The 25014-nt window shown below is 20.5% G+C and overlaps 7 protein-coding genes across 7 annotated transcripts; 4 read left to right on the top strand and 3 right to left on the bottom strand. All coding sequences in view use genetic code 6, as the record gives it.

Moving 5' to 3' along the window:
* Positions 1-1260: 1260 nt before the first annotated feature.
* TTHERM_00151090 (PAP2 superfamily protein) lies at positions 1261-3648 on the top strand (the record flags this gene model as incomplete). The annotated part of the gene is made up of 2 exons (XM_001021645.2): positions 1261-2750; positions 3030-3648. 2 exons carry the CDS (start codon positions 1261-1263, stop codon positions 3646-3648), a joined length of 2109 nt encoding a protein of 702 aa, XP_001021645.2.
* A 1578-nt stretch (positions 3649-5226) lies between these two features.
* TTHERM_00151080 (Serine/Threonine kinase domain protein) lies at positions 5227-7433 on the top strand (the record flags this gene model as incomplete). Its single annotated transcript, XM_001021644.1, has 2 exons — positions 5227-5683; positions 5968-7433. The coding sequence occupies 2 exons, from the start codon at positions 5227-5229 to the stop codon at positions 7431-7433; spliced, it is 1923 nt and encodes a 640-aa protein (XP_001021644.1).
* Positions 7434-8085: 652 nt separating this feature from the next.
* Positions 8086-8544, bottom strand: TTHERM_00151070 (dual specificity phosphatase domain protein; the record flags this gene model as incomplete). Its single annotated transcript, XM_001021643.1, has 1 exon — positions 8086-8544. One exon carries the CDS (start codon positions 8542-8544, stop codon positions 8086-8088), a length of 459 nt encoding a protein of 152 aa, XP_001021643.1.
* A 424-nt stretch (positions 8545-8968) lies between these two features.
* Positions 8969-10047, top strand: TTHERM_000151069 (ankyrin repeat protein; the record flags this gene model as incomplete). Its single annotated transcript, XM_012798978.1, has 6 exons — positions 8969-9094; positions 9150-9254; positions 9310-9531; positions 9582-9680; positions 9744-9825; positions 9878-10047. The coding sequence occupies 6 exons, from the start codon at positions 8969-8971 to the stop codon at positions 10045-10047; spliced, it is 804 nt and encodes a 267-aa protein (XP_012654432.1).
* A 669-nt stretch (positions 10048-10716) lies between these two features.
* Positions 10717-13313, top strand: TTHERM_00151060 (hypothetical protein; the record flags this gene model as incomplete). Its single annotated transcript, XM_001021642.2, has 2 exons — positions 10717-11952; positions 12045-13313. Exons 1-2 carry the CDS (start codon positions 10858-10860, stop codon positions 13311-13313), a joined length of 2364 nt encoding a protein of 787 aa, XP_001021642.2. The 5' UTR covers positions 10717-10857.
* A 1816-nt stretch (positions 13314-15129) lies between these two features.
* TTHERM_000150053 (hypothetical protein) lies at positions 15130-16877 on the bottom strand (the record flags this gene model as incomplete). The annotated part of the gene is made up of 2 exons (XM_012798977.1): positions 15130-15148; positions 15199-16877. 2 exons carry the CDS (start codon positions 16875-16877, stop codon positions 15130-15132), a joined length of 1698 nt encoding a protein of 565 aa, XP_012654431.1.
* A 6343-nt stretch (positions 16878-23220) lies between these two features.
* TTHERM_000150046 (hypothetical protein) lies at positions 23221-23625 on the bottom strand (the record flags this gene model as incomplete). Its single annotated transcript, XM_012798976.1, has 1 exon — positions 23221-23625. The coding sequence occupies one exon, from the start codon at positions 23623-23625 to the stop codon at positions 23221-23223; it is 405 nt and encodes a 134-aa protein (XP_012654430.1).
* Between the last annotated feature and the right edge of the window lie 1389 nt (positions 23626-25014).

Genomic DNA, 25014 nt, shown 5'->3' with positions numbered 1-25014 from the left:
TTTTATAAAAAGATATGTACAATAAAAATTTTTTTTCATAAATCTGGCCACAAAAATAAATTTCAATTTGTGATTAAATGTGATTTTTGCTAAACAATTTTTAAAATGTGTCAATTATAATTTCATAAATTTAAAAATGGATATTTTCTATTCTAAATATTATATTTATTTTAAATATATAAAATATCTTATTGATTTTACTTAACTAAATAATTTTGTTGCTTATTTTAAATTGATTAATATTAGAATGTGCTTAATAATAATTGAACCAACTAGATTGGTGTTTATTTGGATTACTCCCTACAGATGAAAAATAAACACTATTTTCTTAAAAACATATGCTAAATGATTAATAAATAAATTAGAAAAATAAATAGCCAAATGATATTACTTTAAAAACCCTTAATAAATTTTTTTAAATAAAAAATAATAAAAAGTATTTTCTTAATTTTAAATAATGCTTACATAATCAGACATATTATATCTATAAAAATAAGGATATAAGGTTATATCAGAATAGATTGAAATATATGTAATCTGGATTAATGCTTGTTTGATTAATTTAGGCATAATATAAAGGTAAAAAGATATGTTTGGTTGTCTTTTTTTTGAAAGTCTTAAGTAAAAGCTAAAAAAATAAAGGAAATAGTTTATAGTACAAAAATAATCATTTTAATAACTTTAAGATATGTATTTTAATCACAAAATACTAAAAACAAATTCTTTTGGTGAAAAATTAAATAGTAAAATAGCTTAAAAAGAAAAATTTTGATAAGGTAGTAATTAGGTAAGAATGTTATAATTGAAAATTTTACAAAATAAATTATCTTAATAAGAATATAGATAAATAGATAATTGGATTGAAAGATAAACTATAGCATAATCCTTCTAAATGTAAATTTATATTTTCAATATTATTTTTTTACAAAAATTTGCCATTTTAAATTGCTTTTACTCATTTTAAGCCCTTCGCTTTAATAGAAAGTAAGAGTGTTTTTATCATTTTATACCTATTTCCTTCTCTATTGTATTTATTTTAATCATTATATGTGTATTTTTGTTAGGATTTGTCAACAAGGATTTGCAAATTACTAACTAAAAATATGCGCAAAATTTTATTTTTAGTTATGACACTCATTTAAAAATTCATTTAGATGAATGAGAAGTCTTTACAAATAAAAAAAATTTTAAATTATAAAATGTTTTAAATTCTAATCTTAAAAAATAGATATTTAAGTGAAGCTTAATAAGACTTAATAAATGGATGCAAATAAAAGTTCAATTTAGGAGCCAATAAATAGCGAGTAAGATGATTAAGAAGAAAATAATTTTGATGATTAAAATATTCATAACAACAATTCTTCTAATTTACATAGTATGAATAAAGCCAATCAGACAAACTAGTAGCAGGGTTAAAACAAAGGCATAAATACTGTAAACTCCATCAAAACTTAAAAAGAGGATGATTGTTTAGATTAAGATAATGATAATGATGAAAGCTTTTCAAGCTAATCTAAAAGAGGATTTATTATCACACTTATTTTAACTGGTTTGTGTGCAATTTACATATTCTAAGATATTTTTACTAGAGAAATGTTTGCTAAAAATGCTTCTTAATCCTTTATTATAAGTATTTAAAAATGGTCTATAAATACTGAATTTTTATATACACTCTCCATGATTATAAGCGATTCTTCATTCGTAGTTACTGGTTTAGTTATAGCTTGTGTTGTAATTTGGGGCTAAAATCGCATTTACACTTTTAACTATATAATAGTATTTGCTTTTACAGCAGCTTTATTTAATTTACTTAAGCTTATTTATAACGATCCTAGACCCTATATGGTATATGATTAGATTCAAGGAAAAGAGTGTGCAGCTGAATATGGAAATCCAAGTGGCCATGCTATGCTGAATTGTTTTGCAGCAATTTATGGAATAAGTTCTTTAGGTAATCAATTCCATAAAAAATATTGGTGGGCTTGTATAATATACGGTATTTTCATAATTTGGGTAGGATTCACTAGAATTCATTTGGGTGTGCACGGAGTTAACCAAGTTCTCTTAGGATGGATATATGCTTTATTTATTTTTTTAATTTTCAGAATAATTGTTTTTAAACAAATTAATAGATTCATTATAAAATTGGCTGTCCTACCAAAAAAAAAAGTTAAAAAATATGCATTCTTTTGCTTGGCTCTATACATCATGGTAATTGGAATTTTTATAGGAGCTTTTGAAGGAGTTAAGACTACTTATGAAACATCTAATGACATTTGGAATGGTAGAATAGAAACTGCTTGTGATACTAATGATATTGATAGTATATCTAATAAATATCTATACAATAAATGCTTTATTGATGGAGGAATTTTTGGTGTTAGTTTTGGATTTTTATTTGGAATCATATTCACTTAAGGAAGCATAGAAAATTGCAATATATATGGCTAATTCTAATCCCAAATTTCGTATATAATGATAATCAAGAGATTGTTTTTGATAGCAATAGCCCCAGGATCAATATTTGGAACTTTTTTGCTTATTTTCCATTTCATAAGTGCTGATGCTACCTATTCCAGGTTTTTCTTTTAACTAAATATAATTGGATTCATATGTGCTTTCTTAGTTATTTATCTAAGTCCTAAACTGCTTCATCGCTTTTAACTTGAAATTAAAGGAGATTTTTTGAAAATCGATTCAGACTTGCATTCCTACTCAACAGAAAAATCTTCTTATCCAGTTGATTAAAAGTAAATAAATGACTTAATATTAATAAAAATTCATTTAAATTTTTTATTTAAAACAAATTTGAGAAATATTTTCAAAATAAAATATTAAAAAATATAAATTTATTTACTTCTAAATAATCTTACAAGTTTGAATAAATATCTTTGTGATTTAATTATTAAAGCAGAATTAAAATTTTTATTCTTTTACTAAATTTTTACCACTTAAAAAATAAAAAAATAAAAAAATTGTAAGATTAATCTTATTTTCTTTTGAAAATTATAATAAAATATATAAATAAGAAGAATCATTCATTTTAATGCAAACATAGACTTCTAAAGTAGTAGTCCGATGAAGATTCATAACAGGATCTCACAAACTCACCTAAGTGTAATTGAATGTTAAATTATGGATGCTGATCCTAATAACTTAAGTTAGAACTAAATTACAGAAGATAATTCATATAAAAACTATATTTAAAATTATCCTTCTTCTAACAAAAACCAAATTTAATACTAAAAATCTAATAAATGCTAAAGCAAAGAAAACTTTTAAAACGAAAATTTAACCCCATCTAGTAACCAACATTCGAATCATCCCACTAATTTCACTTACAATTCTAATTTTAACTATGAAGTAACTTTAAATAAATCAATTAAGAATGGCGAATATCATGACAATTCTAACATTTAAGATTAAGAAAGAACTTAATCAAATAATTAAGAGAATAATTTAGAAAATAGAAATTTTGAAAATTCTAACTTAACTCAAGAATAACTTGAAATATCTCAAGAATCTTAGTAAATAGGATAGGTAGAATTGAATGACTCACTTAATGAATAGATTAGAGCAGCTTTTATAAAAGATCTATATCATTTCAAAAATGATGTAGTTATTTATAGCAAGCAAGAGAATGAATGAATGAACAAATGAATGAGGATTATTTTAATACTGAAATTTTAAAGATGGATTAATTTTCATTTTGAATATCTAATATAAAAGTTATATTCTTTTTGAAAAAGAGAATTATTTTTATAAAACGTTAGGATTCAAACATAAATTAGCTTTTTAACTTAATTCAATCTTTAAAGTACTAAGCGATAATTATAAAAGAATTATATAAAAATATTTAAATTTAATAAATTGTAAATTATTTTAAGTTAGCAGCATCCAATTTCTTTTTAACATATTAAAATATTTATTATTACTAATATTCCTAAATTTTTAATTTTCTATTAATAATTTTATCAAATAACCACAACTAATTAATTTTTATTATTAAATTCAATCACTTTTATAATTACATTTTTAAAATATTAATTAGCAAAATAATTTTTTTTCACCTATTAAACTGTTTATTATCACTTAAATGTATTTATTTTTATAAAATTTTCAACAATAATTGTTTTATATGACCTAGTTGATAAAATTTCAAAAATAAATTAGTGACTCCCTCCTAAAAATTTTTTTATTTTTAAAGGCTGAATTTTAATAGCTTTTTTAAAATATACATTAGTAAATTTTTGTTTATTTCATTATAAATAATTTTAATAAATTTGTTTTCCAAAATATAAAATAATTTATTCTTAACATTTTAAAATAATTTTGTATTATTCTTATTAAAAATTAAAAATGAATGAAGGATATTCTATAAAATTATTAAAAATATTGTATCAAAAAATATTAATAAGATGTTTTTTAAATCATAATTACAAATTAATTATTTTTAATAAAGATTTCATTTATTTAATACACAACTTATCCTAAATAATGATTAATTTATAATATAATTTTTTAATGAATTTAATTTAGTAATTATATATTTTTTTCATTATTACTAGTATTTTTAATAATAGAAATAAAAAATTATCTGAACTTTATAAAAATTTTAGATAGTATTTTTTATACAATTTTTATTAGCATAATAAAGAGATTTTTTATAACTATAACTCGAAGTAAAAATGCTTGGTTTTTAATTTTACAAAATTTAGAAAGTATATAGTAATACCCATTAATTATATTTTAAATTTTATAAACCCCTCTTTGCCAATCAACCAATCAAAACCAAGGATTTAATTAACCTTTCTTATATTTATTTAAAAAAGAGTCATTCAAAAATATGATAAGTGATTGTTTTGAAAAGAATGAATAATTTATGTATTTCCTTGATTTATCTATAGCTATTCTTTTTTCTTTCTTATTATTACTTCATTTATGTTTTTGATAAGAATGATGGATATTTTGAAAATCTTGTTAAGAATTTCAAAAGGTTTTTGAATTCTATGAAAGTTAATTTTTTGATTTCTTTGATTAAGTACTAACTCTTTCTTGTATTTCTTATTAACACATCCAAATTATATGATAATAATATAAAGCAAAAAAACAAATTGATTGCTGTGAGCAAAAAAAATAGATAGTTAGTTAGTTAACTCAACTAGTTTTAAATATAGTAAAAAACTAAATATTCTGCAAACTGATTCTCTCAAAGCATTATTTAAAATGTACCAGTTTTCTATGCCAAACATTTAAATTGGCGGAGCTAATATATTAAATAACCCTAACTAGCAATCTATAAACGGAGTTAGCAATTAAAACGGATAAGTAAAGATTATTGGAAATTATTCATATAATCTGAGACATTGCTTAGGTGAAGGAGCTTATGGAAAAGTTTATGAAGGTGTCGAGAAGAATACACAGTAAACAGTAGCAATTAAAAAATTAGATATTAGACAGTTTTAGAATGATAATTATTTAAGAAACTCTATAATTAGTGAAATTGAAATTCTCAAGCGATTCAATCATAAAAATATTGTTAAGTTTATTGATTTAATCACAACTTAACGATCATTATATATAATAACTGAGTTTTGTAAAGATAAAGATCTGCGTTTCTTAATCTAGAATAAGAGATTAACAGAAAATCAAGCTTTGCATGTACTCAGAGATATAGTTGAAGGTATTTCATTTATTTGAATTTTGATAGCTTATAATTGAATGAAGAAAGAAGCAAGCAAGCAAGCAAGATTATATATCCTAGTTTGAATTAATAAATTCTATTAAAAGCAAATGTTTAATATTTTGTTTAGAATTTTCAACAATAAAATAACAACTTTAGTAGTATTTTGAGAAAAGTTATTTAATTTAAAATCAATAAATATTTCATTTTTTAACTGTATTAAAATACAAAGAAAAATATATTATCTAAATATTAAAATAATTTTTTAATTATTAATAAATTAGGATTTAAAGAATTAGTTAAGCATAATGTCATTCATAGAGACTTAAAGCCAGCAAATATCTTAATTAATGACTAAGTTTTTAAAATTGCAGACTTTGGTTTTGCTAAGTATGTTGACTATTCTTCTGCCTAGCTATTAAGAAGTTGTGTAGGTTCTCCTCTTTATATGGCTCCATAGATTTTAGCCCGTAAAGCTTACGGTCTTAAAAGTGATATATGGTCTATCGGTGTCATTTTCCATGAAATGGTATATTAGGATGTGCCTTGGAAGGCTCGTGATGAAAGAGAACTTCTCAACAATATAATGAGATAACCATTCAAACTTAGAAAAAACGTTAAGCTATAAACAATAAGTGAAGAGATATTACGTAGAACTTTAGTAATAGAAGAAAAAGACAGAATCTCTTGGGATGAATTGTTTAAAATGTTTGATTAATATGATGCCTAGAACAGAAATATCCCTAACCCATTTGGCCCTAGTATTTCCAACAAAGAAAATGCATTCCCATTAAAACTAGGATCAGCTGCAAATATAATGCAACCTGCAACAAGTAATAATAATATATCTTAACCTAATAAATAACTCAAGAAATCTATTTTTGATAATAATAATTAAGCTGCCTAAAAAGTTGTGGTTCCTGCTACCTAAAATCCTATAAATAATGCAAATATTAAGCGATAAGCAAGCCTCCCTACTAATAATTTAGTTAATGGATAGATTGGAGTAGCTAATAACAGGTAGTATGAAGTTAAAAAAATATTTATGATGATTAACAATAACCGTTAATAGGTTGCTTTTAAGCATTTTGTTTGTGTTGATCTATTCAGCAAAATTAAAAAGAACACTCAATTCATGAATAACTAGTAGTTGGATTACTAAAAATTGATATTGTGCATAGCTGCTTCAGTGAAGTTAGACATGTAGCAACTCTTGATAGAACTTAATGAAAATGAAAATGCAAACAAAGATCTATTTAGCAATGCAAAAGAATTGAAGGCTCTCTCCCAGACAATTAAAAAAGAATAAGAATTTTATAAAGTGTTCGTTGATGAGTTCCTTTAGTATATTCGCAATGCAAATTACATTGAGTAATTAAAGAACGACAAAGAGGTTTCCTTTATATTCTAAAAGGATGCTTCTCTCAACGAATTTACAGATTAAGATAAGCAAAGAGTTGATGATTTTATAAGTAGTCTAGGAAATAAAGTTTCAAAAGAAATACTAAGTAGCATAAAAAATATAATAGGCAATAAACAATCATCACAAGAACTTGAATAATATAGACCATATATTGTTTCTGCAGAATATATTTTAGATGTTATTGAAAATAAAAAGAAACACTAAAAAGGATAAGAAGTCTTTTTCGATTAACTTCATTTGTAGAAATCAGAACATTCTTGTGTAAAAGTGCATCTTGATAAAGTCAACAACAAGATCAGCATTTTTGGGTTCAATTTACTTCCTTGAAAAAATATTGAATCTTTTATAAATAATAATAATCTTGAAAGTTAAAAGTTAGTTAGTTAGTTTAAAGAACAATCAGCAACAGTAATAATTAATTATATAAAATAATAACCAAAAATAAATAAATAAATGAATGAATAAATAATTAATGAATTAACATAATTGTAAATATATTTAAATAGAAGGCAAGTAAACAAATAAATAAATAATTAATTAATAAGTTCTTGTTTAATAACTTTCACTTTTAGTGAAAAAAAATAATTCTTTAATAATCAATTAATCGATTAATACTTAATGAAACTATGTAATAAGTATACAATAGAATTTCTTATAGCAAAATCTAGTATATTTACTTTATCTTAAATTAATTGCACTTATGTACTCCAATCAATTGGCTTATAAATAAATATATTTTCAATCCATAATCTAATATTTTCAATTTTATTTTATTAATTTCGTTATTATTTTTATAATACTTTTTACCAATGATAAAGACATCAAACGAAGGAATTAATTAAATAAATAATTCTTCTTTTTTTAGCAAATAACAATTCATATCAGTTAAAAATTCTAGATTAAAATTTTAGTGTTCTTGCTTGAAAAGAATTTTTTACATTTGTTGTAATTACTTGTTCTTTTAATTTAAAATATTAGTTCAAAATATTTGACAGCATGTTTATCCTTATAGCTGCTTTTCAAATTTTATAAGCTGCTAAACATTACATTCTTATATCATTATTTCTGGTCTTTTTTCTTCAAGAAAGCTATGAGCTTCTTAAAGATTCATTTTATTATACTGCATCAAGTATGCAATAATTATAGTGGCGCTTCTATTTCTTCCATATGCACAATGAACCAAAACTCCTTCCTTTTATTTTCTAGCTTTATCTATAAATAATCCAGAGCTCTTAAAGTAATTTATTAATTTAAATCTTCCGCTTTCATTTGCTTTGATTGAAAAGTATTTAAATGGTTTATTTTTTTTCTTTTCAAATTTATTTTCTACTTCATAGGCACAATTAACTATGTATTTAATATTGAGTGTATTTAGAGTATCCTCTCTATATGCGTCTATTTTATCGCCTATATAAAGATATTCTAGTACTTCAACCATTTTACTTTTAATAACTTTAAATTGTGTTATATAACAACAAAATGCTTATTTATATTTATTTTTTATTTTAATGTGTAAAAGAATTTGTAAATCAATTACAAAAATTTTTATAGTAGAGCAAAGTGAAATATTTGATAATTTATAAAAATAGTGATTGAAATTTTTTACTAAGATATGACATAATAATAATAATATTTATCAAATTAAAAGCTTTAAATAGACTTAAATGGTGATTAATTTCTATAAAAAAATTTGACGCTTAAGAAAAATTATGTTTTTTTTATTTAAAAATTTCTTAAATTTTCCTTGTAGGAATAAATTTTAGTTAAAAATTATGGTGATTAAAATTTTTGATGAAATTTATTCAATATTTATTTGTAAATAAATAATTGTTTAATAAAAAAAAATTCATAATTAATATTGAATGGGGATATTTATAGAGGCGATTATTTTTTAGATGGATATCTATTAGTTCTTAATAGCCATAGTTATTCTATTGCTATCGACACTATTATTTTTCAAATTTAGAGCAAACAAATATAAAAAGCTAGTATATAATATTAAGTGAATTAGGATAAACATATCAACTATATTTTAATAAATAGACTCCTATTGAAAGATAAGCGTTTTAATTGTTAACTAAAGGGTAAATAGCAGAATTTAAGAAACATATAGAAGAAAATTAAATAGATCCTAATTTGCAAGATTTTGTAATAAAGATTTCAGATAAATCTAGTTCATTATAACATATTTTTACATCAAAAGCAAAATTTACATCTTCTCCATTGTGCAGTAGGATTATGCAATAATTAGGAATAATAAGGCATAGAAGCAATCAAATATTTACTTGAAAAAGGTGCAAACATTAATTGTTTAGATTAATCAGGCAGGACTCCAATTCTAATGGCATCAAACTGGAGCAATTAAAAAGTAGTAGATTTATTATGCTCCTTCAATGCAGATTTAAATAAAACAGTATTCCATCATGTAAATAATTTAAATATCAAGCTATTTAATATTATTAAATTTATAAATAGGGATATCCTGTGAATCCGTTATATTTTGTCTTGTAGAGAGAAAAGTATAAAATGGCATGGCACTTGATATAAAAGGGATCTTCTATTGAAATAATTGATGTATTTATTATCCATCATTAAAAGACTATTTTTTATTATTTACACTCACTAACTATATAATAGGAAATTAACAGTAAATCTAACAAGTTCAAATTAGGAGCTGCTTAACTTGAATTCTTAGAAAAATGCAAGTTAACATTGAAAAGTATTTTAATAGCCAATTTTAAATATAAAAAAACATTTTTTATATTAATTAGGAATTGAAAATAAGAAAAAATTATGTTTAGCAAGGACTTATTAAGAAATATATGTAAAGAAGATTGAAAGCTAAGAGCATAAAATTGTTGAAGATAGTGAAAAGCCATCAATAATTTTATCTATGTTAAATAAAAATGAATTTTATGAAATTTGTAAATACTATTTATGATATTACAAAAAGTAAAAAGCATATTCTTAAATGGCATAAATTATTTTTAAACAAAAACTTTACTTGTTTTGTCAAAATCATATATTTAAAATTCTAATAACTTCTCTATTGTAAATTAAATCAATTTTTTATTGTTTATTAAACTGTTTTAAAATAAGAATTTAAAGAGATTGGTAAAATTTTTCTTATTAAAAACTATTTTATTGAAACATTTTTCATAAAAATTAAATTTAAAAGTTATTAAATCATTATAATATATTAATTGGATATAATTTGATTCAAAAAAATAATCAAAAAATTAATAAAATTTTTTAATTTTTTTTAGTCAAAAATTTAATTAAAAAAACAAACTAACATTTTTTTAAAAGAATTTATAAATCAAACACAATTTTTTATATTATAAATTTTAAGAATAACTTATTATTAAGCTTTTTTTTTTGTAATAAGTATTTTTATTACATCAAAAACAAAAATATTGAGTTTAAAATACTAATTAATTAAATGTAGCATTTATAAGACTCATTTTTATAAAATATTAATCTGAATTTATAAATTTTTACAACTCCAGATTAAATTCTTTTTTTTTGATATAAATTGCTTGCTTGTTCTAGGTAGAAATCACATCATAAAAGTTATTTAACTAAAACAAATTTCTTACTAAAAAATTATTTTGAAATTGATTAATTTATTATAGTAAAATATTTAGTTGAATTAACTAAATAAATCTTATAATTATCAATATTGTTTATTTAATTTGCTTTTACAATAAAAAATTAAACCGTATTTTTTATTTTAGTAGAATAATTAATAATGAAAGGAAAAGATAAAAGTGATATTAGACATAAAGTAGAACATAGCAGTAGTGGTAGATATGTTATCCGTACAGAAGCTATGAAAGATCCTGTTGTCAGGGTACATATCTCAAGAGGATACACTCCTTCATGTGATAATAACCATAATTATGATAATATAGTAGACAAAGAAAAGCAAAATAGAGTTATTAATTAGATGTAGAGAAAGAAGAACAAAGATAAATTACTCGAAAAAAGTAGATTATAATTAGAATAAACTTAAAAAGAACTCGAAGCTGCTTATGAATATGATAATAATTAAAGTGCTAGAAAAAGTAGCAGTAAAAAGATCATTTTACCTAAAAAACTTGTAAATGATATAATTCTCATAAATGAAGAAATACAATAATTTCAAAAAGAATAAGTAAGATCAAGATACGAGGAGGAACTGGAGGTTGAGGATAATAAAATTAGAAAATAATAAAGATAAATTACTTAATAGTCTATGGAAAATGTATAAAGGAGTCTTTAGTTAATAAATTCTATCAAGGTTACTCATGACCCAAAAGAATAATAAAAGCACTAAGAGTATATGAAATAAAAAGTTGGTGAAATAAATAACAAGTTATGGGAAAAATAAAAGACTCTCATAACACTTTTAAGTTAGAGAGATGAATTGAGATAGAAGATAGAAACCTTAGTTTCAAATTATTTTAAAGATGAAGAGAATGCTCGCCTTCTTTAAATTAATTCTCATGTTTTGAAGTTTTTTAGAGTTATTTTTGGTAGAGACTATTCTATGCGACTTAGAATGGATAAAATTCTATAAAATAACGATGCTGAAATGCTCAAAAAATAAATACAAAAAACCAAAGAGATAAAAAGAAAACCAAAACCTTAAGATATATTTATTCCTTATAATTAATCTGAAAGATATAAAGAAAAGTTAGGTAACAAAATGGAAGATATGTTTCTTAACACTATCAGTGCTGGTTCAAAAACGACTACTTCTTAACTATCACATACTGGCATGATGCATAAAAGCCTTGATTTAAAACTTGTTCCTATTTATCAAGCAAAGCATTTAGATATACTTGAAACATATTTCTAAAAAGTAACATTTTTCTATTTAAAATCTTTAAGTTAGATTAAACAAATTATTTTACTATTTAAATTTTTAGTAAAATTTATATTTTTAAAAAAAAGGATGTTCTACAGCACTTGTATGACTTTTACTTTAATCCTATTACTGAGAATCTAGAATATTACTTTAAATCAGAAACTTGGGATTAGCTATTTGAATAGCTAAAATAAAATAAGCTACCAAAAGAAAATATAACTTTAGGATCACCTTAGCGAAATGAATAACAGTTATTTTTACCTCAAATTAGCTCTAATAGATAGAGAAATGAGCTTACAAATTTAGATCAATCAGATACATAAAAGGCTAGTAATTAATAACAAATAAAATCTATGAAAGCAATTAATAACGAAAAAAATGAAAAACCGACTTAATCTTTCTAGTAAATTTAACTTGCTGATACAAACGAAGTGCTTAAATCATTAGAAAATAACTCAAGTTCAGAAAAAAGCTAGAATGAATTATATTCTAATTTAGGTTCAAATCAAGAATTGCAAAATTAATTATATTCTAAAGAATTCTATTAATATCTTAGAGAGTATAGTATTATTTCAGAAACTTAAAATAAGCTTAGCAAAGAAGAAATATTGAAAAAAGTTGAAAGCAGATTAGAATAATGCAGAGACAAACATGATTTTTTTGAATAGCAATTAGATTTGATAGATAATAGCAATATAGTAAAAAAGAGTTCTCAATAAAAAAGAAAAAGTTTATTAAATTCAATTAATTTTTTGAGTTAACAGTTCCAAAAGTAAAGAGATTCTTAATCTATAGAATAAATTAGTAATGAAAAGATTAAGACTCCTCCTCTCTTAAGTGTCCATAGTAGTTTTAAAGATAATCAATAACTTTAAAAAATGCCATTATAATTAGATACTCCTACTTTAAGCAAGTATTCAAGCAGCAAAGCTATGAATAATGAACTACAGGATCTTTAATTAGTTCAAACTATTTCTAAAAAAGTTAACTTTCAGAATAAGTAATCCTAAAGCATAGATACAGTATTAGAATAAACGCCTATAAATAAAGAATATTAGTAACAAGATTAATAAAAATTACCAAAAATAAGAACTTCCAAGTCTGTTTCTTAAATTGGCAAGCTCAAAAAGGTAAGCCAAGATGCTTTCAATAAGTGCATGGATAAATTAGCAAATCAAGCTGTAAGTGAAGAAACTAATAAATACTTAAATTATGTGAATAAGCTGTACAAATAATGCAAAATAGAATCATATAAGACAAAAAAGGTAAAAAATGAGTCTATAAAAAAGAAAAATATAATATAGAAAAAATATCGTAATATTGACAAGGAATTTAAGAAACTTGCTTCTTTATGACAATATATATTTATTTATGAATCATTATTTACTATTATTAAAATTGTTTCATTTTTTTAAAAAATATTCATTCAAAATAAGATAAATATTAATTGAATAATTAGAAAATAATTTTCATATTTATTTTAAATTTAAATTAAAATACTGCTTTTTAAAAATTATTGTTTATGATTTTAAATATAATGATGGATGCTTATTTTGTCTTTCTTATTATGAAAAAAACAAGTATAAAAATAAACTCATATCTTAAATTTTTAAAAATAGAAAATAATTAGTTTTATTTTATTAATAAAGAGTTAATAATATTTTACTGTTTAAATAAGAAATTTTAATTACTTTAAGTATCAAAAATAAATATTCATGCTATTGAATATTGAATAAATATATTTTAAGTTGTAAAATTTTTCAATAAAAATATTTATAAATTCTGATTATAAATTTAAATTTAATTTTAATAGAATTAAAATAATTCCTAAATCTTAAAAAAAAAAAAAATCTATAAAAGATTTTTAAAAATATAAAAAATAACTATTCTGTTTTGTAAGTAAAGGTCTTGCTTTATTTTGTGAATGAATAAATAAACTTTAATTACTAAAATTATCAAATTTTATTTTCATAATTTTTAGAATAATTATTAAATTTATTGACACCATTGTATTATAAAATTTGACTTCTTTATTTAATATCGCCTGGTTTTAAAGTGAAGTATGAAAGAAATTATTCAATTTTTTCTAAACGGTCAAGTCCTATTTTAACCAATTTAGGTAGGAATAGCATTAAGATAGTTTTATGATATTAATATGTTTATAAAGTTGTAATATTAGAATTACTAACATAGCAATAATTTTCTGTTTCTAAGAAAATATATTTCACATAAGGATATGAAAATATATTTTATAATTGGTTTATCACACCTTTTTATATATAAGAGTAAGGATGTAAAATTATTTTTAATTTTTTTATCCTCATTTATAGTTTATTTAAAAAATATTCCAGATATTAATTTTGATTAAAATCATCATGCTTATTAAAGTTACTTTGGTCATTATATGAAAATTGCATAGTATTTTAAGAATAAGTTATTTATTTACTTAAAAATTACAGCTTAAAACTTTTAATCTAACCGTTTTAAATCTATGATGCTAAAAACTCAAGAATTTACAGTATTTATTGTTGACTATTTAAATTTTTTATCTAAAAATCACAAAATAAAATCAATTTAGAGTTTGATAATTATTAAAAAAAATATACAGCTTCCTCGTAAGTTAGAGTTAATGTTAGATAAATACTTTTATTACTTTATTAGGGATTTAACATTTCTTTTATTTACTTAGGTTTGGTACAATAACTAGACTCATATTATATCTTGTCAAAATAAGTTAGATCTGATAAACAATCATCATAAAATGGTTCAAAGCCAATCTTTCTAAAATAATAACTATTTTCAAAGTCAAAGACTAATTTACACCTTTTTTATACATATACAAAAACTTTTTTTACTTAATTATTAATTTAAACTATTTCATTCTAAAGTCCTTTCACCTCAATTTCATCAATAAAAAGGAGAGATAATCTTTCAATTATTGGTAAATTTAATTGTTTTCTTGATTAGATATATTATATAATAGCAAAAAACTCTTAAGTATTAAAAATTTATATATCTAAATTTTTATAATTTAACTTAGTCATTAAGTTATTTCTAATTTAAAATGATTTTTATAATACCATAAGCTAATAATTTTTAACATAACAGATCAAATCTGTACTAATATTTTCTTATATAGATAAGAGGAATTATTCATTTTCTTAAATCTTATCAAACTCTTAAATCGCTTCTTTATATTATTTCAAATAATAATTGTTGTAGCAACAAAAATAAAATTACCTTAATTCATTTTATTATGAAATTAATTGAAGAAATTCTTTAGTAATATATTCAAATGAGGATTTTATTTCTATATTTTTAAATTTATTTGCACCAATAAAAGGTTTTATTTATTCTATAAATGCAAAGTTTATAGATATTAAATTTTCTTTGTCTAAAATAAAGCTTGAATTAAAATTTTATATTATTTTTATATACTTTAAAGTGTGAGGAAGATTTTTGACAAACTTATTAGCATAGTAATTTTTTAAACTAATACTTAAAATTTCTAAGTTAGAGAAACAATTAAAAATATCCTCAAACCCATCATAATTGTCTACATCATTTATTATTAATTTATTTTAACTAAGTTCAGCTCCCCCTAATGATATTTTGAGCTCCTAAAAATTATATGATTGTTTTAACTACAATATATTTTCTTTTGACACTGGTATGCAATTTTAACTTTATATTTTTAATCTGTAAAACTGCTATTATTATTACTCTTAAATTATATCTAGAATTTTGATAAGATGATTAAAGTTCTTTAATACAGGTTATAAATTAAACTCTTACTCGTTTAGAATAATTGAAAAGTTACTGCTCTGAACATTTATATTATTAAAAGCTAATAGTTTCTTTAACATTTAGTACTTGCACGATAAGTTAAATTTTTAATTATCTAAAAATATAGCAACATTATTGCTATTTTTATTTTCTAAAAAGTAGTTTATTATATGTAAGATAATTTAATCACTTTTTATTTACTTTAGAATGCATTTATTTTCTTAAAAGTCTAGTTTGATATATGACATTTTATATTATATTTCATAGCTGATCAATTTAACAAAAAACTCAATATTAAAATTCATATTGAAGAATTCGAGAAGGTTTGAACATTCAATAGAAACTTCATTCAATTAACTGTATTTTTCTTTAATAGCAACAATTATTTACTCAAGTTTACTTTTTTATGAATCCATTTAATCAAAATGTATTTTTAATTTAGAAATTAGAAATCTATTAAGAATCAATTCTTCGAAACTATCTGAGTACCAGTATTTGTAATGAATAGAAATAAATTTTGTATAATTACAATATTAAATATAATTTTTTATTTCTATGCTAAATTACTTATGTTGTTGAAGTATGTTCCATATAATGCTAAATAATTCAATTTTCTTTTTACCACAAGCATTCTAGTGATTCACTATTATTACCTAAATATTTATTTGATCATTTCTACTAAGAACATTTAAAAAACTAAGATAGTTTTCAAACATATCTAATTCGCGTACCCTAATCTTTATTTTCTTTTTTTCTTTTTCAAGTGAGAATCCTTCATACTAAATTCTAATATTGTCAATCGAAGAAGTAAAGATTTAGTTTTAAAAACTAAACTGTAGATTAGACTTTGCAAAAAAGTAAATACTTTATATATACTGAGACTTCAAAAGAAAGTTTTCAATTTCTTTTATTGTAAATATAGAAATATCATTTTCTAATCCTTCAAATATAACTTATTCAAATTTATTTTCAGAAAGTATTGAAATAATATTTTAGATATCTTAAAAGCTTATTTATTGTATAAAAGTATCAGCTAATAATATAAGATATTTTATATCATTTAAATTTTATGGAAGTTTGCAAGGTATTTCATTTTTATTAAGAGAATAGGTAAGGCTATTAGTTTGGTTCATCTTTATTACAAAATTAATTTTATTTTATAAAAGTTATTTATTAAAAAGAAATATTAAATTGGTCTATTTGTTAGTATTTGTAGTTAATATAGAAGTAAGAATTTATCAAAATAAAAATAAAAATAAAATCTTAAATTAGCTTCAATTACTCATTTATCTTAACTCAGCTATTAAGAAGAATACATAAATTTGTATCTAATTTAAAATTCTGATTAAGTCTTATTAAAATTAATTTGTAAGAAAAACTTAATAATATTGTTTCTATATTGACTCTCTAATAAATTTTAAAATAAATTTATACTAAATAAAATAATTCAATCACTAATAAATAAATCTATCAATATCTTTTTTTATTTTTGTAAAAATAATATTCTCAAATTTTTACATATACTGTAAATGCTCATTAATTAAGGCATTCCCTAAGTATCTTTTTTACCCAAAAAAAAATAGATGTAAATTTGACAAAATGGGTTAAAATTCTACTGAATTTGTGTACCCATTATCCTTTATATATTTTTACTTTAGGATTATGAATAAAAATATTCTAGGTTGTCAAATTTTTCATGAAGAATATACTTTAAGAATATCAATAAATACTAATTATCAATTTAAATTTAATTTTAAAAGAATATAAATTATTTATTTTAATAAATTATTAAATCTTAAAAATTTACAAAAAAATAAAATATCGAAAAGATTTAAAAATATAATAAATAACAATTTTTATTTTGTAAATAAAGTTTATGCTTTATTTTCTCAATAAAAAAATAAATTTTGCTCATTTAAAATATCAAATTTTATCTCCATAATCGTTAGTATAATGATTAAATTTATTGATATCATTATATTATTATTATTATTATTTATTTCTATATTAAATATTACCTCGCTTTATAGTGAAGTATGAAAGAAATTATTCAATTTTTTCAAAACGATCAAGTCCTATTTTAATCAATTTATGTAGGAATAGCATTAAGATAGTTTTATGATATTAATATGTTTAATGAGTTCTAATATTAGAATTATTAACTTAGTAATACCATCCTGTTTCTAAGAAAAAATATTTTACATTAGGATATGAAAAAATATTTTTTAATTGGTTTATCACATCTTTTTATTTAAAAGAGTAAGGAGATAAAATTATTTTTAATTTCTTTATCTTTATTTATAATTTATTCAAAAAGTATTCAAGATATTAATTTTGATTAAAATCATCTTACTAATTAAAGCTCCAGTTTTGTTCATCATATGAAAATTGCATAATATTTTAAGAATAAATTATTTACTTAAGTAAAAATTATAATTTAAAACTTTTAATCTGATCGTTTTAAATCTATGATGCTAAAAGCTCAAGAATTTAGAATATTTATTGTTAACTATTTAAATTTTTTATTTAAAAATCACAAAATAAAACCAATTTAAAGTTTGATAACTCTTAAAAAAATTATACAGCTTCCTCATAGGTTAAAGTTAATGTTAGATAAAAACTTTAATTACTATTTTAGGGATTCATCATTTATTTTATTTGCTTAAATATGGTACAACAACTAGACTCATATTATACCTTGTCAAAATAAACTAGATTTGATAAACACTCATCATAAAATGGATCAAAGCCAATCTTTCTAAAATAATAACTATTTTCAAAGTCAAAGACTAATTTACACTTTTTTTATACATATACAAAAACTTTTTTCAAGTAATTATTCATTTAAATTATTTAATTCTAAAGTCCTTTCACCTCAATTTCATCAATAAAAAGGAGAGATAATCTTTCAATTATTGGTAAATTTAATTGTTTTCTTGATTAGATATATTATATAATAGCAAAATACTCTTAAGTATTAAAAATTTATATATCTAAATTTTTGTAATTTAACTTAGTCATTAAGTTATTTCTAATTTAAAATGATTTTTATAATACCATAAGCTTATAATTTTTAATATAGCAGAACAAATTTGTACTAATATTTTCTTAGATAGATATGAGGAATTATTCATTTTCTTAAATCTTATCAAACTCTAAAATCGCCTCTTTAGATTATTTCAAATTATAATCGTCGAAGCAAAAATAAAATTACTTTAATTCATTTTATTATGAAATTAATTGAAGAAATTCTTTAGTAATAAACTTATATGAGGATTCTATTTCTATATTTTAAAATTTATTTGCACCAATAAAAGGTTTCATTTATTCTAGAAATGCAAAGTTTATAGATATTAAATTTTCTTTGTCTAAAATAAAGCTTGAATTATAATTTTATATTATTTTTAAACACTTTAAAGTGAGAGGAAGATTTTTGACAAACTTATTAGCATAGTAATTTTTTAAACTAATACTTAAAATTTCTAAGTTAGAGAAACAATTAAAAATATCCTCAAACCCATCATAATTGTCTACATCATTTATTATTAATTTATTTTAACTAAGTTCAGCTCCCCCTAATGATATTTTGAGCTCCTAAAAATTATATGATTGTTTTAACTACAATATATTTTCTTTTGACACTGGTATGCAATTTTAACTTTATATTTTTAATCTGTAAAACTGCTATTATTATTACTCTTAAATTATATCTAGAATTTTAATAAGATGATTAAAGTTCTTTAATACAGGTTATAAATTAAACTCTTACTCGTTTAGAATAATTGAAAAGTTACTGCTCTGAACATTTATATTATTAAAAGTTAATAGTTTTTTTAACATTTAGTACTTACACGATAAGTTAAATGTTTAATTATCTAAAAATATAGCAACATTATTGCTATTTTTATTTTCTAAAAAGTAGTTTATTATATGTAAGATAATTTAATCACTTTTTATTTACTTTAAAATGCAATTATTTTTTTAAAAGTCTAGTTTGATATATGACATTTTATATTATATTTCATATCTGATCAATTTAACAAAAAACTAAATATTTAAATTTATATTTAAGAATTCGAGAATGTTTGAACATTCAATAGAAACTTCATTCAATTAACTGTATTTTTCTTTAATAGCAACAATTACTTACTCAAGTTTACTTTTTTATGAATCCATTTAATCAAAATGAATTTTTAATTTAGAAATTAGAAATCTATTAAGAATTAATTCTTCTAAACTATCTGAGTACCAGTATTTATAATGAATAGAAATAAATTTTGTATAATTACAATATTAAATATAATTTTTTATTTCTATGCTAAATTACTTATGTTGTTGAAGTATGTTCCATATAATGCTAAATAATTCAATTTTCTTTTTACCACAAGCATTCTAGTGATTCACTATTATTACCTAAATATTTATTTGATCATTTCTACTAAGAATATTTAAAAAACTATGATAGTTTTCAAACATATCTAATTCGTGTACTCTAATCTTTATTTTCTTTTTTTCTTTTTCAAGAGAGAATCCTCCATAATAAATTCTAATATTGTCAATTGAAGAAGTAAAGATTTAGCTTTAAAAGCTAAACTGTAGATTAGACTTTGCAAAAAAGTAAATACTCTATATATACTGAGACTTCAAAAGAAAGTTTTCAATTTCTTTGATTGTAAATATAGAAATATCATTTTCTAATCCTTCAAATATAATTTATTCAAATTTATTTTCAGAAAGTATTGAAATAATATTTTAGATATCTTAAAAGCTTATTTATTGTATAAAAGTATCAGCTAATAATATAAGATATTTTATATCATTTAAATTTTATGGAAGCTTGCTAGGTATTTCATTTTTATTAAGAGAATAAGTAAGGCTATTAGTTAGATTCATCTTTATTATTGCAAAATTAATTTTATTTTTTAAAAGTTATTTATTAAAAAGAAATATTAAATTGGTCTATTTGTTAGTATTTGTAGTTAATATAGAAGTAAGAATTTATCAAAATAAATAAAAATAAAATCTTAAATTAGCTTCAATTACTCATTTATCTTAACTCAGCTATTAAGAAGAATACATAAATTTGTATCTAATTTAAAATTCTGATTTAGTCTTATTAAAATTAATTTGTAAGAAAAACTTAATAATATTCTTTCTATATTGACTCTCTAATAAATTTTAAAATAAATTAATGCTAAATAAAATAATTCAATCACTAATAAATAAATCTATCAATATCTTTTTTTATTTTGTAAAAATAATATTCTCAAATCTTTACATATAAATATTATTTAACAATCTTACAATATTTTAATCATTATGTTAATTATACTAATACCACTTTAAAAAAATCAAGTTATTTTAAATTTATTTACATGATTTTGATTAAAAAAAAATTAAGAAAATCAAAAGGTTTAAAGAGTGTTGACTGATTCTTAATTTAAAATTTTTTTTTGAAAATAATAATTATTTAATTTATTATAAAAATTTTAGTATTATCAATTAGCTTGGTTTTATTTTATTTGGTATGAATGATATGTATAACTAAGTAATTATTATAATAGATATTGGCAATGCAGCGTCCGTGGAATAAAACAATTCATTAACATATTTGACGTATGATCAAAATTTGAAAAAACTTTTCTGTATTTTTATTAATTTTTGTAAGCATTTTTGAAATCAAATATAATGAAAATAATAAAGATTTAGAAAAAAAAATTCATTATTAATATAAAAATTATTTGAAATATCACAAATCATAATTTTTCAAATTCTGAAACGGTTATACATAATAAGAACAATTAATAGAATTATTAAATTGCTTTCTATAATTATATTCTAATTATTGATCTGTAAATTAAATATTACCTGGCTTTATGGTGAAGTATTAAAGAAATTATTCAATTTTTTCAAAACGATCAAGTCCTATTTTAACCAAATTAGGTAGGAATAGCATTAAGATATTTTTATGATATTAATATGTTTATAAAGTTGTAATATTAGAATTACTAACTTAGCAATAATTTTCTGTTTCTAAGAAAATATATTTCACATAAGGATATGAAAATATATTTTATAATCGGTTTATCACATCTTTTTATTTATAAGAGTAAGGAGATAAAATTATTTTTAATTTTTTTATCTTTATTTATAATTTATTTAAAAAGTATTCAAGATATTAATTTTGATTAAAATCATCATGCTAATTAAAACCCTGGCTTCGTTCATTATATGAAAATTGCATAATATCTTAAAAATAAATTATTTACTGAAGTAAAAATTACAACTTAAAACTTTTAATCTAACCTTTTTAAATCTATGATGCTAAAAGCTCAAGAATTTTAAATATTTATTGTTAACTATTTAAATTTTTTATCGAAAAATCACAAAATAAAACCAATTTAAAGTTTGATAACTCTTAAAAAAATTATACAGCTTCCTCAAATGTTAAAGTTAATATTAGATAGAAACTTTAATTACTACTTTAGGGATTCAACATTTACTTTATTTACTTAAATATGGTACAACAGCTAGACTCATATTATATCTTATCAAAATAAACTAGATTTGATAAACACTCATCATAATATCGATCAAATTCAATCTTTCTAAGATAAAAACTTTTTTCAAAGTCAAAGAATAATTTACACCTTGTTTATACATATACAAAAACTTTTTTTACTTAATTTTTCATTTAAATTATTTCATTCTAAAGTCCTTTCACCTCAATTTCATCAATAAAAAGGAGAGATAATTCTTCAATTATTGGTAAATTTAATTGTTTTCTTGATTAGATATACTAGATGATAGCAAAAAATTCTTAAGTATTATAAATTTATATATCTAAATTTTTGTAATTTAATTTAGTCATTAAGCTATTTCTAATTTAAAATGACTTTTATAATACCATAAGTTAATGATTTTTAATATAAAAGATCAAAGGTGTTCTAATAATTTCTTATATTGATAAGAGGAATTATTCATTTTCTTAAATCTTATCAAACTCTAAAATCGCTTCTTTATTTTCTTTCTATTTATAATTGTTGAAGGAATCAAAATAAAATTTCCTTAATTCATTTTATTATGTAATAAATTGAAGAAATTCTTTAGTAATATATTCAAATGAGGATTTTATTACTATATTTTTTAATTTATTTGCACCAATAAAAGGTTTCATTTATTCTAGAAATGCAAAGTTATAAGATATTAAGTTTTCTTTGTCTAGAATCAAGCTTGAATTAAAATTATATATTTTTATATACTTTAAAGTGAGAGGAAGATTTTCAGGAAACTTATGTAAATAATAGAAATTGTTTTAAGAACTAATGCTTAAAATTTCTAAGTTAGGTAAATAATTAAAAATATCATTAAACAGATCTAAATTGTAACCATCATTTGTTATCAATTTTTTTTAACTAAGTTCAGCTCCCCCAAATGATATTTTGAGCTCCTAAAAATTGTATGATTTTTTTAGTTTCAAAATATTTTCATCTGACAAGGGAATGTAATTTTAGCTTTAAATTTTTAATCTATAAAACTGTTATTATTATTACTCTTAAATTATATCTAGAATTTTGATGAGATGATTAAAATTCTTTAATACAAATTATAAATTAAACTCTTAATCGTTTAGAATAATTGAAAATTTATTGCTCTGAACATTTATATTATTGAAAGCTAATATTTTCTGTAACATTTAGTATTAGCAAGATAAGTTAAAAAGTTAATTATCTAACGATATAGCAACATTATTGCTATTTTTATTTTCTAAAAAGTAGTTTATTATATGTAAGATAATTTAATCACTTTTGATTTACTTTAGAATGCATTTATTTTCTTTAAAGTCTAGTTTAATATATGACATTTTATATTATATTTCATATCTGATCAATTTAACAAAAAACTAAATATTTAAATTTATATTTAAGAATTCAAGAAGGTTTGAACATTCAATAAAAACTTCATTCAATTAACTGTATTTTTCTTTAATAGCAACAATTACTTACTCAAGTTTACTTTTTTATGAATCCATTTAATCAAAATGAATTTTTAATTTAGAAATTAGAAATCTATTAAGAATCAATTCTTCTAAACTATCTGAGTACCAGTATTTGTAATGAATAGAAATAAATTTTTAATAATTATAATATTAAATGTAATTTTTGATTTCTATGCTAAAATACTTATGCTTTTGAAGCATATTCCATATAATGCTAAATAATTCAATCTTCTTTTTACCACAAGCATTCAAGTGATTCAGTATTATTACCTAAATATTAATTTGATCATTTCTACTTAGAATACTTAAAAAACTAAGATAGTTTTCAAACATATGTAATTCGCGTACCCTAATCTTTATTTTCTTTTTTTATTTTTCAATAGAGAATCCTTCATACTAAATTCTAATATTGCCAATCGAAGAAGTAAAGATTTAGCTTTAAAAGCTAAACTGTAGATTAGACTTTGCAAAAAAGTAAATAGTTTATATATACTGAGACTTCAAAAGAAAGTTTTCAATTTCTTAGATTGTAAATATAGAAATATCATTTTCTAATCCTTCAAATATAACTTATTCAAATTTATTTTCAGAAAGTATTGAAATAATATTTTAGATATCTTAAAAGCTTATTTATTGTATAAAAGTATCTGCTAATAATATAAGATATTTTATATCATTTAAATTTTATGGAAGCTTGCAAGGTATTTCATTTTTATTAAGAGAATAAGTAAGGCTATTAGTTTGATTCATCTTTATTATTGCAAAATTAATTTTATTTTTTTAAAGTTATTTATTAAAAAGAAATATTAAATAAGTCTATTTGTTAGTATTTGTAGTTAATATAGAAGTAAGAATTTATCAAAATAAATAAAAATACAATATTAAATTAGCTTCAATTATTTTTTTATTTTAACTCAGCTATTAAGTAGAATACATAAATTTGTATCTAATTTAAAATTCTGATTAAGTCTTATTAAAATTAATTTATAAGAAAAACTTAATAATATTCTTTCTATATTGACTCTCTATTAAATTTTAAAATAAATTAATATTAGATAAAATAACTCTATAATTTATAAATATATCAATATCTTTTTTTATTTTATAAATATTATATTCTCAAATTATATACATTTATATATTTTTTAACAATCTTAAAATATTGTAATCATAAATGTCAATTATTTTATAATACTTTATAAGTAATCAAATAATATCATTTGTGTAAATATTAACTAACTTTTTCTCTTAAAAAAAGACTCCGCTTTATT

This window comes from Tetrahymena thermophila, assembly GCF_000189635.1.
Source record: "Tetrahymena thermophila SB210 genomic scaffold scf_8254545, whole genome shotgun sequence".
NCBI classification, from domain to species: domain Eukaryota; phylum Ciliophora; class Oligohymenophorea; order Hymenostomatida; family Tetrahymenidae; genus Tetrahymena; species Tetrahymena thermophila.
This window is presented reverse-complemented; position numbering and strand designations above follow the sequence as displayed.